Source organism: Puma concolor, chromosome C2 (assembly GCF_028749965.1).
Source record: "Puma concolor isolate L17-30 chromosome C2, mPumCon1.1.hap2, whole genome shotgun sequence".
Classification (NCBI taxonomy): domain Eukaryota; kingdom Metazoa; phylum Chordata; class Mammalia; order Carnivora; family Felidae; genus Puma; species Puma concolor.
The window spans coordinates 36,528,251-36,546,439 of NC_141675.1; the positions used below are offsets into that span (position 1 = coordinate 36,528,251).

The following is an 18,189-nucleotide window of genomic DNA, read 5'->3' on the forward strand; positions in this document are numbered from 1 at the left end:
TTTGTTATCATTGATGAACCTACATCATCTTTGCCACCCAAAGTGCATAGTTTATGTTAGGTTTCACTCACAGTTGTGCATTCTATGGGTTTTGACAAATGTATAATGACCTGTATCCACCATTATAGTTTCACTGCCCTAGAAATCCTCTGTGCTCTGCCTATTCATCCCTCCCTCCTTCAACCCATGGCAACCACTGATCTTTTTAATGTCTCCACAGCTTTGGCTTTTCCAGAATGTTATATAAATGGAATCACAAAGTATGTAGCCTTTTCGGATTGTTTTCTTTCACTTAGTAATATGCATTTAGGATTCCTCCATGTCTTTTCATGGGTTGATAGGCCATTTCTCTTTAGTGCTGAGTAATATTCCACGCATGGACGTACCACAGTTTATTTATCCATCACCCACTGAAGGGCATCTTGGTTGCTTCCAGGTTTTGGCAATTAACTGAAGCTGCTATAAATATCAGTGTGCGGGCTTTTGTGAGGACATGTGTTCAGTTCTTCTGGGTAAATACCAAGCATGATTACTGAATCATGGGATAAGAGTATGTTTAGTTTTATAAGAAACTGCCAAAACGTATTTCAAATAACTGTACCATTCTGTAGTCCCAACAGGAATGAATGAGAGTTCCTGTTGAACCACATCCTCATTAGGATTTACAGTTGTCAGTGTTTTGGATTTGAGCCATTCTAGTAGGTGTTTAAAGGTATCTCGTTTTAGTATGTATTTTTCTGATGACATATGACATCGAACATTTTTCATATGCTTACTTGCCATTTTGATATCTTCTTTGGTGAAGTGTCTGTTCAGATCTTTTGTCCATGTTTTCATCAGATTGTTCATTTCTTATTGCTGAGTTTTAAGAGTTCTTTGTATATTTTGAATAAGAGTTCTTTACAAGGTATACGTTTTGCGAATATTTTCTTCCAGTCTGTGGCTTGTCTTTTCATTATCTTGATTTGGCTTATCTTTTTGTATTTAAATCTTTGATCCAACCAGAATTAATTTTGATCTAAGGAATGACATTGGGAGCCCAAGTTTTGTTTGCTTTTAGCAGATGGGATAATCTGGTAAGCCCAACGTGAAATTGTTTTCAAATGCCACTTTTACACCAAATTCTTATATGTATTTGGATCTAAAAAACAGAATGCTTTTAAAAGTCTGTACCTGGTGATTACTTAAAATAAGAGGTGTTTATACACTTCCTAACGCTTCTCCAAATATGATAAGGTATATGCATGTGTTCACCATATCCTAGAGTTTATTGCAAACAGCGGTTGTATAACCACTCAGTGGGGCTCCCTGAGAACAGACACCATTAGCTTGGGAGCTCCTTGAACTCGTCTACTCTCTCAAACTGATCATTCTCTACATGCAGCAATACAGTAACCTCCTCTTCCAGCAGGCTAGGTAACACAGTAAGAAGTTTCCTCCTCCATCAGGAGAAAGGGCCTTTTTGATCCTATTTGGTGAGAATGCCCTGGGGCAGAGGCTGTACCACCTTCTGAAAATCACTGGATACCTGCCCAAGACACCAGCCACTCCTTCCTCCTTGTTGACTATTTCTTAAAACTATTCCTGGCCCTGGGACTCCCTGAAGAGAAGGTGGCAGTGTGTGCTGTGGCCAAGTAAAAATAAAGACCATTTCTGTTTGCTGTCCGTTGCTGACATTCCTCCTGGCCAGCAAAAAACCACTTGGGGGTGGAGAATGGCCTCTCCTCACCCACAGCCAGGCAGCTCTGGTTAGGCACACTTTACCCTGCTCAGTGGCCCCCCACAGGATGAGGAGGTCTTCAGCCAGATGTCTCTACGTCCCATAACCCACTTCCTCCAGGACTGCCTCTGCTTTCCCAATATTGCTGGCTACAGTCCTTCCCTTCCTAGGCTTCTCTCTCCTTTTCTTTCCCTTTGACTGTATTTTTTTTTTCCTTTTCATAAAAATAAGCTTGCAGCTTTCCTCAGGAGGGCTGAAGAATGGAGCTGAGCAGAGAATACTCTGGGTAGAGTGATTATCTCTGGTGGGACAGAGCAGAGGATCGTGAGATAGAACTCCGCTGCAAACCAGAATCGGAGGGGGACTGGGGTTCAGTACTTTCAAGACTGCCACAAGTCGGGGCGCCTGGGTGGCGCAGTCGGTTAAGCGTCCGACTTCAGCCAGGTCACGATCTCGCGGTCCGTGAGTTCGAGCCCCGCGTCAGGCTCTGGGCTGATGGCTCGGAGCTTGGAGCCTGTTTCCGATGCTGTATCTCCCTCTCTCTCTGCCCCTCCCCCGTTCATGCTCTGTTTCTCTCTGTCCCAAAAATTAAAAAAAAAAAAAAAAAACGTTGAAAAAAAAAATTTTTAAAAAAAATAAAATAAAAAAAAAAAAAAGACTTCCACAAGTCAAAGTTACTCACCGCTCCCTAGACATTGTGTTAGCAAGAGTTCATGATTAGTATTTCATTGAGAACAAATTAATAAGACATGCAGTTGATTGTTCCCTTTTAGCAACCCTATCCTACTAAAGGCCTGTAGCCTCAGGACTCCACCATGGTGCTCACTCCACCGGCAGATCTGGCGGGCTCAGCTGTTCAGAGGAGATGAAGGAGCCAACACCTCTCCCTGAGCCCCACAGTGAGCAGCGGGTATGGCCTTGGGAAGGCCCAGGGGAAAGAGCAGGGTACTGCAGGGTATCAGGAGGGGACTGGGAGAGCGGAAAGTGTGTTACCAGCTTTGATGCTCACCTGTGGTTTCACTAAAGACTGCATTTCTCCATCTCTACAAGGACGGTAGCAATTCCATCTCACGGGATTATCTTGAGGATGAAATGATACTGCATATAAAGCAATTATCTGCCACACAGTAGAGGTTCAATAAATGGAAGTTAGTATTCCAATCAAATTATCCAAGACTCATTATCCAAACACCTTGTTTTATACTCATGGAAGGTGCTTAACAGCACCTTCTACTCACTATGATGACTCTCGGTTGAAAATCACATTTTTATAAAAGATATCATATACTTTCTTCCTCCTCCCCATTCACTTACTCCTCCCCTCCCTCCAGCCTACTTATTACTCCTCTGACAGCCCTCTGTCCAAGCCACCACCTCAATAGCCTTCTAATACGTTTCCTATTTCTTTTTTTGCCTTCCTTGTATCCAGTTTCCACATTAGAAGAGTGATATTTTGAAACTGAAGACTGAGTCCTTGCACTACTGTGCTTAAAACCTTCCAGGGGGCTTTCACCTCAATTAGGCTAAAATCCTTGCTGTGACTTACAATACCTACTGAGCTGGCCCCTGGCCATCTAGCCAAATTCATGTCCAAACAGTCTTTCCGTGCTCATTCTGCTCCTGCCCCACTGCCCCCATTTCCCCTTAAACTCACTCAGGGCCTTTGCACGTGCTGTTCCTGAAAGGGCACTTCACCTCTGCTATGGGTTGATTGTGTCCTCCCAAAATTCACACGTTAAAGTCCTAACTCCCAGTACCTCAGAATGAGATTGTATTTGAAAGATAAGGTCTTTAAAGAGGACATTAAAGCAAAATACAAGAAGAAAAAAAAAAAAAAAAGGCAAAATTCAGTCATACAGGTGGACCCTAACCCAATATGACTGGTATCCTTATAAGAGATTAGGACACAGACACACACAGACTAAGGGACAATCATATGAGAAGTCAGCCATCTGCAAGCCAAGGAGAGAGGCCTCAGAAGAAACTAAACCTGCCAACACCTTAATCTTGGACTTCAGGCTTCCAGAACTGTGATAAAATAAATTTCTGTTGGTTAAGCAACCCGGGCTGTACTATTTTTGTTATGGCAGTCCTAGGAAACTAATACAAACCCCCATCTTTACATGACTGGTTCCTTCTTATCACCCTCAGTTCTCAACAAATGCCATGTCCCCAGAGAGTATGTCCATAGCCACTCAGTCTAAACTATGTTTTCCCATCATTTGTTTTTCTTCACTGAAAAATTTCATAGTACAAAATTATTTTATTTGTTAACAGCATATTGTCTAGAATAGAAGTCCAGTCAGAGCTGGTCCATTCAGTGTCTTGTTGCACTGCTGGGACAGTACCTGGCACAGAGCAGGCACATGGAAAATATTTAGTGAATGTCCACGATGTCAAGTGCCAAAGAGGCTACAAAGACAAATATGAAATGGTTCCCAACCTGGAGAAGGTGGTCTCTATGGTGTGCCAGGAATCCTGCCGCTCAGGGGGTGCATGGGCTTGAGGAATGGACAGGGCATGATCTTCAGAGGCCAGTACAGCTGTTCAAGTGTGGGCAATGCCAGCAGTTTAGCTGGCCTAGAAGGGCCTGTGCCTGCAGGAAGAGGTAGGAGAGTGGGAGGGAGAGGTAGATGTGCCAGGCTAAGGGAGCTGAGGCTTCCTCTCCCCACTCCTCTTCCTCTCTCTCTCTCTCTCCCCTTCCATCCCTCCCTCTCCCTGATAAGGAGGGAAAAAAATAAACCCAACCAAATGGATGTGTTGTGAGAACAGAATGAGGTAATATATGTGAAACATCCACCCGTGTGTTGGGTCCCTAACTGATAAAAATTACTTGACTCTAAGTTAGTTGCATAACTGTAATAAACATTTCATTACTTGGACCAGAAAGGATGGTGTGCCATTTCTAATCCACACTCCTAATTCCACCAGTTTATCACTTCTTCGATGACCTACCTACTACCACACACATCTAGCAGCTCACCACTACACTGTGTTTGTATATCCTGTCTTTGCCAATGTAAGAGTAGAATCATGCATGCACTTAATTTATAGGAATCAAATTATAGGAGCAGTGGATGCACTCAAGCTTGAAACAATCACATAGTTCAGCGAAAATCATTTTCATAATTTCAACTCAATTCCATTGTGGTTGGAGAACATAATTCACATAGCTTGAGTCCCCTTAAATTCTTCCAGATATATTCTGTTAGCCTAGAATCTGGTCTTTCTGGTAAATGTTCCCTGTGCACTTGAAAAGAATGTACATTCAGCTGTTATTGAGAGAAGTGTTCTATACAAGTATTCTATGCAATTAGTGCAAGTGTGTTGATAGTTCAAAGCTGCATACCCTTGCTGAGTATACCCTGTCTACTTGTTCTATCAATTATTTAAAGAGGGGTACTGAATTACTGATTGTAATTTTGTATTTGCCTATTCCTCCTTTGCAGCTCTAACAGTTTTTTGCCACATGTATTTTGTAGCTTTATTTTAGCTAAATAAGAATTTAGGACAGTTATATCCTCTTGATGAATTGACTGTTAATCATCATGAAATGACCTTCTTTATCCCTGATAATATTCTTTGTGCAGAGACCTACTTTGTCGAATAATACAGCTCTTCTGCTTTCTTTTACTAGTGTTACCATGGTTTATCTTTTTTTTCATCTTTTTGCTTTTAAGATATTTGTGTATGTTATATTAGTGGGTGCTTTAGGGCTTACAGTGGACGTTTTTAACTTATCACAGTTTACCTTCAAATGATGCTATACTCTTCCACATATATGTAAGAAACCTATAATAGCATATTTTGGGGCATATTTTCCTGCTTCTTTGCATGCCTGGTAATCTTCGATTGATGCCAACACTGTAACTTTTATCTTGTTGGGTGTTGGTTGTTTCCGAACTCCTATAGATATTTTTGACCTTTGTTCTGGGATGCATTTAATTGCCCATAGTTTAGTCCTTCCATTCCTCACTTTTAAGATGTATTATGCAGGACCAGATCAGTGTTTAGTCTAGGGCTACTTCCTCCCCACTATTCTTCCCCACTTGTGAGTCAAGACTCTTCCGAGTACTCGACCCATCACCCCATGATCCATGAGGTGTTCCACCGTGCTGATGGGAATAGGCACTATTCCTGGCCCTGCAAGAATGACAACGTGATGTTCCCTCTAATTCTATGAGATGTATTGCCTCCCTCAGGCAGTCTCCTCATGGGATTAATACTCAGCTGGAAATTTAAGGAGGACCCTCTGGAGTTTTTGGTACTCTGTGCTCCACACTCTGGCTGCCTTGGTCTCCCTGAATTCTCAGCTCTGTGTCCTCGATCCAGGGAGTCTGCCAGCTGTGCCTGGTTTTCCTCTTCCTGTGGTATAGCTACAAACTCTCTACAGGCAATAAGTTGAGGCAATGACATGGCCTGCTTTGTTTCCCATCTCTCAGGAATCATTGTCTCCCACTGCCTGATGTCAAGTATCTTAAAAATCACTGGCTTATATATTTTGCCTGGTTTTTAATGATATTTCTGATTCTTGGTACTCCCTCTTGTTTGGAAGGAAGTCTTACAGAGCCAAAATTATGGAAAAGCTGTGAAAACAACTTCAAGTATTTTCCAATCAATGACAAGATGAAAAACACATTGTTTAGCTGTGGCCAAGAAATTGGATGGTGACAGTCTCACCGACATTCTGGAACAAGACATTAAAGGATTAACTGAGGACAGAAAGAAACATTTTAAGTCTAAAAAGTTCTTAGTATCCTGTATTTCCGGGAGATTTAAGGGCTTTTCCAAGGTAATTCTGACTATGGTGTGTGGGGCTTCCCTATCAGCACTGATCATTGATCCTAAACCCAAGTACAATGGGACTCCCCAGTCCTGTTCTCCATTTCCCTTCTGTTCACTCAACTATTAAACAACCTAAGAGTGTATGGCCTGGAGTAGAGGCTGGAGAAGTGAAAAGCTGCTGAACCTGTTCTTCCCACACCAGGCTCAAGGGAATTGGCCACTTGTGAAATAAAGCTGTTATCACTCTTCACCAAACATTTGTCAAGAGCCTCTTCTCAGAGCATTACTGCCAAACCAGAAATTTATCCTTTTAACTTCTAGCCCCTGACCCTAGGTACTGACTTAGTGCTAACTTCTTCCCAGGTACTATAAGGGAGAGATAATATCAAGTACTATTTTGGCTCTGAGGACCGAAAGACCAAACTAGCATATGTGAAACCATTAAAGAGCTCTCTAAGCGTACATCTTAGATTTTCATTTCCAGACTGAAAGGGCCCACTGGGTACCCAACACAATGAATGTAGGAATCCCACCACCATCCTGGCACTTTGTCATGGAATTTCATGAGAAAGGAAAGACCCTAAAGGTTAAAAGAGCAAAAACCATGTTATACATAAAAGACCAGACGTATAAATGGAGTCAAACTTCTCAATATTAGTCCTGGAAGCTAGAAAACGATGGGGCAATGGCTTCAGAAGTCAGAGGGGGGCACCTGGCTGTCTGGGTGCGTAGAGCATGTAACTCTTGATCTTGGGGCTGTGGATTCAAGCCCCACGTTGGGTGTAGAGATTACTTAAAAATAAAATCTTGAAAAGGAAAAAAAAGCCAGAGGGAAATGATGTTCAACCCAGAATCCCATACTTAGCCAAATTATCAAATGGGAAGATAAAATAAAAGCATGTATTATCATAATAATACTTCCTATATACCTTTTTCTTTGGCAGCTGCTGAAGGATGTACTTCAGCAAAGTGAAGTGGCAGATAAAGAAAAAAAACAAAAAAAACAAAAACAAAATATGAGCTCTAGCAAACAGGTAGGGGGCTGTATAAATCCCAGAATGACAACTGGCAGCCAAGAGAGCTACTAGTTCCTGTTGAGGCAGGAAGACGGAAGAATCTAGGAGGAAGGTAGGTCTTCAGAGGGAGCAAAAAAATGGGGTTGAAAGACTGCTATTTAAACATTTAGAAAATAAGATTTCTAGGCCACCAATAGATGTGATGTAGTACGTGAAAAACATTAAGGATAGGTATAGAAAATTAAACCAGTGGGAGAAACAATTGTTAACTCCAAGAGACTAAAAAGTTGTACAAGAAAAACATGTATGCCATTTGGCTTTGCAGGGGACAAAATTGACATAGTCATAATAAGATAATTGCAGAGTTAACCGAAAGACCATGATTCGACTGGGAAGCTGCAACAGGGACAACAGGGCAGGGTTGAAGAGGGGGGAGGCAGAAGTGAAGAGGAGCTAACTCTGCATCTGTTATAACAAGAGGGTTCAAAATTAATCAACCAAGAAAAACAACATGAAAGGCTATCATTGAGAAATATGGAACTGAAGAAAAAGAGTTGAAAGTGGTTAGCTGTAGGAGCAAAAACGAGACAAAATTAAATGGGTCAGGAGCCTGGTGTTTGTCATTATAACTTTTCTAACACTGTATTTACTTTATAACAGCCATGTGCATTGCTTACATTAATTGATTTTGAAAAATATTGGTAACATGAAATTTACCATTTTAACCATTTTTTAGTGTACAATTCAGTGGCATTAAGTACATTCGCATTATTATGCACCCATCACCACCATCCATTTTCAGAACTTTTCCAAACTGAAACTTCATACCCACTAAACACTAACTCTCCAATCCCCTCTTCCCTTAGCTTCTGGTAACCACTCTTTCACTTTCTTTCCCTAGGAATTTGACTATTCTAGAACTTTCATATAAGTGGAACCATACAATAATTGTCCCTTTATGATTTTTTTTCATTTAACATAATGCCATCAAGATTTATCCATGGTGTAGCATGTGTCATAATTTCCCTTCTTTTAGGGATGCCTGGCTGGCTCCGGTGGTGGAGTGTGTGACTCTTGATCTTGGGGTTTTGAGTTTGAGCCCCATGTTGGGTGTAGAGACTACTTAACAATAAATCTTAAAAAGGAAAAGAAAATTTCCCTCCTTTTAAATAAAGACTGAATAAATATTCCATTGTATGTGTATATCATATTTTGTTTTTCCATGGTTAAAAAGAAAGCCACAGACCCAAAATGGTGCCACTTAGACCCAGTTCCCAAACCAAGGCTTGACACACTATCTAATTAGTTTCAACCTCCCCGAGAAATGGAGTCTTAACCAGACAGTCAGGAATTTTTCAGTCAGGGTCAACCAGTTTGCCACTTGGGCCCTCTCCACTTCCCCAAAGAAAGATGAGGTCATCAGCATAAGACCCTTTGACTTTCCCCCTAAGGGAAAGCCACCTTGTCTGAAACAATCCTCTTCTTATGCTAATAACTTTCTCACCCCCACCCTCCTTCTATAAAAACCTTCCATCTTGTACATTTCCGTGAAGGCCCCTGTATTGGCACGATGGGATGCTGCACAATTCATGAATCATTTAAGAAAGCCAATCAGGCCCTTAGAGTGTAGTCAGTTGAATTTTTGTTAAACACCATTCATCTGATAATGGACACTTGGGTTGCTTCTACCATCTGGCTGTTGTGAATAATGTTGCTATAAACACTGGTGTCAACTTCCCTATTTGTTCTCTGCTTTCAATTCTTTCCGGTATGTACCTAGAGGTGACATTGCCAGAACATATAGTAATTGTATGTTTAAGTTTTTGAGGAACTGCCATAGGGTTTTTCACGGCAGCTGCGCCATATTACACTCCCGCCAGCAGCGCACAAGGATTCCAGTTTCTCCATCTTGGCCAACACCAGGTATTTTCCGTTTGTGTTTTTTTGTTTTTACGGTAGCCATCCTAATGAGTGTGAGGTACTATCTCACTGTGATTTTGATTTGTATTTCCCAAATGATTAGTGATGCTGAGCATCTTTTCAAGTGCTTATTGGCCATTTGTATATCTTCTTTGGAGAAATGTCTATTCAAGTCCTTTACCTATGTTTTGAATTGAGCTGTTTGCCTTTATTACGTTGTAATCAAAACAAAGAATTAATGTTAAAAGCAAGATCCCTTCCCTCCCCCAAAAAAGCAAGATCCAAATGCCAACAGGAAAGTTGGATTTTGAAGCAGGGACCCCTGGTAAGGCCCTTAGATGGATTCTTAAATGGGAAGTGGGGTACTTCTTCCATATTACCACAGATTGTTGAAGTTCCAGGCATTATCCAGACAAAATTTAAAAAGTGTGTACCCTTACCTCAACAAAATCTGTGCAATTCTTTGCAAGTTCTCCTCACCTTCCTAATACCCTTGTCTTGGAGGGTAGGAAAAATTGGATTTTGGTTTGTTTGTTTTTTCCAAGCCTCCTGGGACACATTCCTGAACTGCACCCTGAGGGATAGTGTTTCCTACAAGCAAACTCTTGATCTATTCTGGGTAAAACCCATTTCTCTAACCTCCTTATCTGTCTCCAACACAAGCTCTGCTTTCATGAGAAGGACCTTTTATCTCTGAATGTAAGTGTTACGCACAGTGCGTAATGGAAGTGGTGCTCGGTGGGAGATCAAACCTGCATGAGGGGGGCAACTGCTCTCATGACTCTCTATCTGGGGCTCAGATGTAAGAGCACATTTGTCCTGTGGGCACCACCTCTTCATAACTTCCTCTAAAAGTTCCCCACTCCTTGCTCTTTTGGAGTAACTATAGCTAACATTCTCAATCAACCAAAAACACAATTGAGATGGTGTAGAACAGAGGATGAGCTTACAGCCTCTGAAGTCAGACTACCTAGATTTTCATCCCAGCTCAGCTACTTGCTGTTGAGTCACCTTGACAAATCCTCTAACCTTTCTGTATCTCAGTTTCCTCATCTACAGACCTGTCCCTCATTAGGTTCTAGAGAGAATTAATTTAAGTACACGTGAAGAGCTTGCAACAATGCCCAGCACAGGACGAGTGCTGCAGAGTTCGGCTCTTCTGAGATGATTGCCATCATGGCATAGAGTACCTAGAAGGGCACTCGCTGAGCTCCTACCAATGATTTCTTCTGAGGAACGGGATTTAGAAAGGGAGGTTGAGGAGAGGATTTTCATTTCTATTTCATGCACCTCTGTGTTGTTCGAATTTATTACTTTTTATTAAAAGCAAAATAGGAAAATAAATTAAATGCCATCTGGCTAAGAGAATGTAAAAATATCTCTCCCAACTTCCCACTAAAATAGTTAAGAAGGTACAGAGATTAAAAGAAAAAAATCCTGGAAGTGCCTGGGTGGCTCAGTTGGTTAAGTGTCCAACTCTTGATTTCCACTCAGGTGTTCATAGTCATAGTTCATGAGACTGAGCCCCGTCGGGCTCTGGACTGACGGTGTGGAGCCTGCTTGGGATTCTCTCTTCCTCTCTCTGTCTCTCTCTCTCAAAAATAAATAAACAAACATTAAAAAAAAAATCCTGGGGCACCTGGCTGGCTCAGTCAGTAGAGCATGTGCCTTGTGGGGTGTGAGTTCAACCCCCACCTTGGGGGTAGAGTTTACTTAAAAAAAAAAAAAAAAATACTATCCAAACATCTAAAACTAATGTTGCCCAGGCCCTTGGCTGGTTCAGTTGGAGGAACATATGACTCTTGATCTTGGGGTCCTGAGTTTGAGACCCAGGTGGGGTGTAGAGATTACTTAAATAAACAAAACTTAAAAAAATAAAGCTAACGTTGCCAATCCAAGGCTCGAAACTCATACAAATTGGCTGTACCTACAAGACCAATAAAATCTAAGTGTGTGGGGGGCAGGGGAGGCTGGCATCGGTGTTTCATCCATGCTCCTCCACTCTCCCACAAATTGCTACTGAGAACTTTTCTTTAGCCCATTAGTAATTAAAATTCGAGGTCAGTACCAATCAGGAAATAGAGTAGCAGTGCTCTCTACAGTAAATTTATTTGTTCGTTTTGAGATAAGTATCCTGTTGAGGCCACCCCTTCCCCATCAGTTTCTCTTTCTAGATTCAGTTAAAAACTACAACTCCCAGAAGTCCCCTGGAAAGGAATAGGCAGGTTGGGGGAGATGACACGTGATCTTAGCCCCACTCACCCTGCCTTAACATTCTCCTGGAAAAGCACCTGGAAGCTCAAGAAACCTCTCTGTGCTGGTCTTGAAGGAATCACTTGAAGGCCTGCTCTAGTCAACAGGAACAGACAGATGGCAGTGCTGTGAAACTTCAAGCATGACAGGCAACTCAACCCTGGATCCCCATAAGAATGAGGACCTCTGCAACCACACGCAAGTGGGCGGTGCCAATGTCGTACCAGCCTTAAGGCGCAGGGGTCAGAGTCTCCTTCCACAATGGCATCTGAAGGAAGTTCAAAAGCAAAGGATCACATATGAACTGTTATTGCCCATAAAGGAAATAACTGTTACACATAAGAGTTCTGGCTCCCTCCTCACCAGTTATAGAAGATTCATTAAATGTAATTTACATTCACTATGTCAAAAACAGGCAGCTAGAGCTATTGTCTTAAAAGAAATACATCTAAAATGGTGCAGTCACTTTGGAAAATAGTGGAAGGTATTCAAGGGTTTAAACATAGGGTTATCCTAAGATCCAGCAATTCCACTCCCAAGTGTATTACCGAGAGAATTAAAAATGTATGTCCGTGCTAAACCTTGTACACAAATGTTCATGGCAGCATTATTCGTGATAGCCAAAAAGGGGAAATAATCCAAAGAGCTGATCAGTTGAGAATGGATAAACAAAATGCGGTATATCCATACAAAGGAATATTGTTCGGTTGTAAAAAGGAATTAAATACTGATACGTGCTACAACACGAATGAACCTTGAAAACATTATGCTCAGTGAAAGAAACCAGACACAAAAGGCCACATATTGTATGATTCTATTTATATGAAAAGTCCAGATTAGGTAAATCCAGAAAGATGGAAAGTAGATTAGTGGTTGCTGCAGGATAAGGGAGAGGAGAATGAAAGTGACTGCTAACAAGTGTAGGGTTTCCTTTTGGGTGAGGAAAATGTTCTAGAATTAGATAGTGGTGATGGTTGTATGACTATGAAAATATACTAAAAACCATTAAATTATATACTTTACATAGGTGAAGTTTATGGCATTGTAAATTATACCCCAATAAAACTGCTGTAGGGGTGCTTCAGTGGCTCAGTCAGTTAAGCATCCTACTCTTGATTTTGGCTCAGGTCACCATCTCGAAGTTTGAGGTTCGTAAGCTCAAGACTCACATCAGGGTCTGTGCTGAAAACACAGCCCCACAGCGCTCTGGCAGTGAGTGCACTCTCTCTCTAAATAAATAAATAAACTTAAAAAAAAAAAAAACTGCTATAAAGAAAGAAATGGTCCCCAAATGTTACTGAAACAGTTTTGGATAAGTATGGCTGGGTGGCAATTTTTATTTCTACTTTTCTAGGTTTTTTTTCCCAAAATGTCCCCCCCTCTAATGGGCAGTGATTACCAAGTGAAGATCTGGAATCGGACAGATCTAGCTGGATTCAAATCCAAGTTCCTTCTGAATTAACTGGATAATCTTGGGTAAACTACTTAATTATTCTACACTTCCGGCTCTTCATGAAAAATTGGGGTGATATATTGCTTACCACAGGGGAGTTGGGAGAATTTAATAAGAGAATGCTGTAAAGTGCTTAGATCAGAGCATGGCATATTAGTAAGTGCGCAAGAAATATCAGCTGCCTTTTTTTTTTTTTAAGCTTTTTTATTTTTTCAAGTCATCTCTATGCCCAATGTGGGGCTTGAATTTACCACCCAGAGATCAAGAGTTACATACACACAGAGCCTAGTGGCTCAGTCAGAAGAGCATGTGATTCTTGATCTTGGGGTTGTGAGCTGGAGCCCCATGTTGGGTGCAAAGATTAGTAAAAATAATAAACTTTACAAAAAAATAAAGTTTAGTGTCTTGAATATCTTCTAAAAAAAAAAAAGTTACATGCTCTACCAACTCAGCCAGCCAGGCTCTCCCTGACATTTCCATTATTAAGAATAAAAGACAATAAAATAATACTAAGTTTTACAGATAGTGCTTTTATAGCACTACTGTAGATGTTTTACATATTTTAATGTATTTAGTCCTCACAACTCCCTTGTAAGGTAGGACACACTTATGCCCATTTTACAGATGAGTATTAAGTGTGACATTTACCAGTGACATGCAGTCTGCACATTTTGTAGTAATTTAGGAACACATAAAGAGCATAGAAAGCTGAGGCAATCGGGGGGATTTCATGAAGCAAGTGGCCATGGAAGGAAAGATGGGCCCTGGTTAATCCTACATGGCTGGGAAAGGGTAGTGAGGGCCTTGCATGTAGAATGGAAGTTTCCAAACAAAGGGGTGGAAAATAACATTTGTACAATGTGGTGATGAGTACAGATTTTGTGTTATATTATTTTCTGTACCTTTGTGCACCTTAGAAATAGTAATTAACAAAAATTAAAATATTTAATTACTGTGTTCTGAAGAAAGAACACATTTTCTTTCGCTAAGTCTTTGATATACGTATATATATTTACCTATATATTTATATTTACATATATATAAGCAAATGATAGTTTTCTTTATTCTTTCTAAAATAAACCTTGGTTTTTAAATTCTATTTGCCTGTTAAACTGCTACGCCTTGGAATTTTTTTTTCCATATGGATCTCTCTTACTCCTTGTTACAACTGCATATTCCACACTAAGAATGTTCCAGAATTTATTTTTCCCTTCCTCACAGATCCCAAGTTTCTGTTACAAGCATTATTTGTAAACACTGTACCAACCGTAAAAGCCTTTCCCATGCACTGTCTGAGGTAGGTATCAGGAAGCGGAAATGCCAAAAATCCCATATTCAAAAAGTGAATCAAGGGGTGAATGGAAAATCTGTACTTCCCTGTCAATTGCGTTGTAAACCTAATACTGCTATTTAAGAAAGAAATAGTCTTAAAAGAAAAAAGTCAGAGACGGGCACGCTGGCGAACCGGGAATCCAGGCAGTTTCTCACCTGCTCCGGGCCGGAGCGTGGGGTCGCATCAGCCCGCCAGCTGGCGGGCCGAGGAGGCACCTGGTGGAGACTCCTAGCCCCCGGATTAGGTGCAAAAGCACGGTGACCTACTACCCTAGGGACACGCTCTCCGCCCCGCCTCGAGGCCCTTCATTGAAGAAAAAAAAAAAAGAAAAGAAAGAAACCTTGGCGATCACGTGAAGCCGGCATGCCGGTCTCATGACGTCACGAAGCGCGGACCAATGGGAGCTTCTGTTTATGTCGGGGGTCATCAGAATATCAGAGCCCCCGCGCGCAGCCTCACCCCGCCGCTGCCGCCGCCGCCGCTGCCGCGCCGCTCTCCGGCTCTGGTCGAGAGCGCCCAGCTGGAGCGGGAGGCGGCGCGGCTGCAGCGCCGCGGGGAGGGCCGCGCCGGTTGCCTTCTGCAGCCGCGTCTCCGCTAGCTGGCCCTGCGCCGTCCCTGGGGCACTGTGCAGCTTTAGTCCGGGACTGAAGCTGCCGGCCTTCGCGGGTGCCTGGATCCGCGTCCCGCCTCAGCGCCCGGAGGACATGCGGAAGAGAGAATGAGCCAGAGGGACACGCTGGTGCATCTGTTTGCCGGGGGGTACGGTCCACACTGGGCGTGCGGGCTGGGGCTGAGGGTGCTGGGCAGAAGGCCGTGGCCTGACACGCGGGCGACACGGGTGAGGGGGCTCCAACCCGCGGGGCCGAGAGGGTGAGACCCGGGCGGGGAGGGGTGAGGGGGCTTGAGCCGGGGGTGCTAAGGAGGCTGAGGTCGGACGGGGAGGGTTGGGGGTTGAAGCCGGGGCGGGGCGTGAGGCCTTAGGCCCGCGGAGCCGGGGCGAGGCTGGAGCGCGAGCCTGAGGAGCGGCGGGCGGGGCTGGGGGACTACGCGGGCCAGGGCCACGCGTCGCGGCCTATCCGGTGTCCGAGATGCGGGGCCGCGGAGAGGAACGTGGCTGCAGGCCTCACGGACGTTCCTAGGCCTGGGGGTACTGGGCGGAGGTGCCGAGGCCGAGGACAAAATGGGCGCCGGGGCCGCCTCCTCCCTCCCCCTGTGCCGCGCGTGCTGCGAGGCCTCCTCACGTCGCTCACGCAGCACCTCGGACCTCGGGCAGCTGTTTTCCCGGCCCACTCCGCGGGGGTGGGTCTTTGGGGGGCTTCCGGCACCCGCGGGGAGGCTTTGGTGTTGGCTCGCCGGCTGGAGCTGTAGGTTTCTCGCTCTCGGAAAATTTTCTGCCCGGGTTTCTCCAGGTTGCGAGATGCGGTGCAAAGCGTCCGTGCCTTTGGGATCGGATTCTTTTTGTGAAAACCAACCCTCTTGCGCACCCGCTGCTTTTCGTCTGGTGAAAGGAGAAAGTCGGGGGTAGGGAGAGGTCAGATGCTTTGGCCATAGTTACTGTGTGTACAAGATTAGGACTCAGCCTAAAGTCTCAGTTCCCTGATTGCCAGCCTACATGCTACAGATACTTTGTTGAGCCAGTTTAGTCTCTTTTTTAGGTTTATTCCTTCCAAGTTATTTGGGGAATGCTAGAATTTTTTAAGTTTAAGAGTTACTTATCTGTGGGATCATGTTACTCCAAAAACGGCTTCGGTGAAATATGCTGAGGCTCTTTTCTGTCTATATGACTATATAGTCTCATCCCCTTAAAGCGTACAGTTTGTTTTAAAATCGACCACTTTAAGACTTTATTGCCAATGATGGCAGTACTTTTCTTCCGTTGGCGTATTCACTCAACAAACTCACTGTGCACCACCAGCCATGGGCCAGTCACTGTTGTAGCATAAAAAAGTGTTTTTCTTGTAATCTGTGAGGCCAAGCTTAGGCGATGTATTTTCCACATTTCTGAGACTTTTACCAATGATCCATCTTTCTGATATGTTAACTAAATCTTAGCAAATTAAATCATTTTTTTAAAAAACCATTAATCATGTAGGTAGGTGTTCTTGTAAAGGTATCTTGTTATGCAAACAATTGGGCTTCCTTGCGTAATTCTATCACAGGTAATACCTGAAAGTTAGGAGACTGTGCTGCTATTTTGAGTGAAAAATGGACAAAACCTTTTTTCCATTATGTTATTTTAATAATGTCCATTATTTTAATTGCTTCATTTGTAACGTGAGGGAGGTGTACTATATGATCTTCTAAGGCCCTTCCTAGGTCCTAACATTTCTACTACTCTACGTTCAAGATTCATGTATTAAGTTTTGTTAAAAGTGGGGCATGGTAACTTGAAGTGTTAGCTTGATTGCACTGACTTCCCAATTTGGATTAAGATCATCGGTCATTTTTTTGTTATGAATACATGTAAAGGCCCTCCTTGTTAGATTTTTCCCTAAAAGCAGAAATGGAGAGTGTTTGCAGCATCTAAACAATAGATTTAGGAGCCTCTCCTCCACAAAGAACCTAGCATTTGCAGGTTATTTGGAGCATTAAAAGGTACTGGGATGTAGGGCCTGATACAACGTAGGTGATCAGCCTTGTAAATTCCCTTCCTTTGTATCTCTTGACTTTACATTTATATGCGGTTGCATAATTTGTTGCCATAAAATCTGGTTTATCTTTTTTTTTTCCCCTTGGTGTATCGTTTTCAGAGAAACATTAGAACTAGGAAGGATGGTAAAGATCATCTGGCTCATCCCCTTAAAAATGTGGAAAAATACTGAGGTGTATTGATTTACCCAAGGTCAAACAGCTTTCCATTCATGTAAAATGAGAGATAATAATGTCTAACAGATCCTTCTATCTCTCTATTATATGAAGTCAATTTTATAGAATATTCTGGAAGTCTGTATGTTAAGCATTGTGGAAGTACACATTGGGTTGTGCCAGTAACGTTCTCAATTGGAGATGTTGAATTTTTTTATATATGAAAGTTGCTTACTTAGGCAATTGTTTTCAGGACATTCTTCATAGAAAACTAGATTTCATTATTTTTATCCTGATAGAATTACATTAATTAGGAATTAGGAAAGTTTTTGTTTGTTTTTTACTTTAATAGTAATAAGCTGAAGAAAAGGAGAGATATCTTTTTATGAGCTTTACATACAGGGATCATTTAGATTAAGTTCTAAACACTCGATATATTTTAACAACTAAATAACCTTTCATAGTGGCATTTAATCTTAGGCAAAAATTGAGTATATGGCCTTTGCATCATTTCCCTGATAATTATAATTATGTTCAAGTATGTGTTTATTAGGATTTCAGAGCGATTTCAAATAGCCTAGTAGCTATGTTATTAAATCAGAAACATTCGCGACAGACCAGTGCTGAACCTTGGGTCTGGACCGGTGCTGGACCTGGTTTATCTTTAGTACACCCTTTGGTCCCATTTTGTATTTGCCAGAGTTAATCTTCAGAATTTATAAGGTCATTGGTTAGGTCAGGGAAGTTACGGAAGCAACTCGTGTTAACCTGCAAAAAGGATGTAGATAAGATTTATTTAAGCTGTACTTCTTAATTTTTTTTTAATGTATATTTATTTTTGAGAGACAGACAGACAGACATGAGCAGCGGAGGGTCAGAGAGAGAGGAAGACACAGTCTGAAGC

General features: G+C 42.3%; 1 protein-coding gene across 1 annotated transcript in view; it reads left to right on the forward strand.

The window, feature by feature from the left end:
• Positions 1-14,921: 14,921 nt before the first annotated feature.
• Positions 14,922-18,189, forward strand: part of SLC25A36 (solute carrier family 25 member 36) — a 39,169-nt gene continuing 35,901 nt past the window's right edge. Inside the window, exon 1 of the mRNA XM_086674408.1 lies at positions 14,922-15,239. Within this exon, the coding sequence (XP_086530534.1) occupies positions 15,199-15,239 (41 nt within the window). The 5' untranslated portion in view covers positions 14,922-15,198. The remainder of the gene's footprint in view (positions 15,240-18,189) is intronic.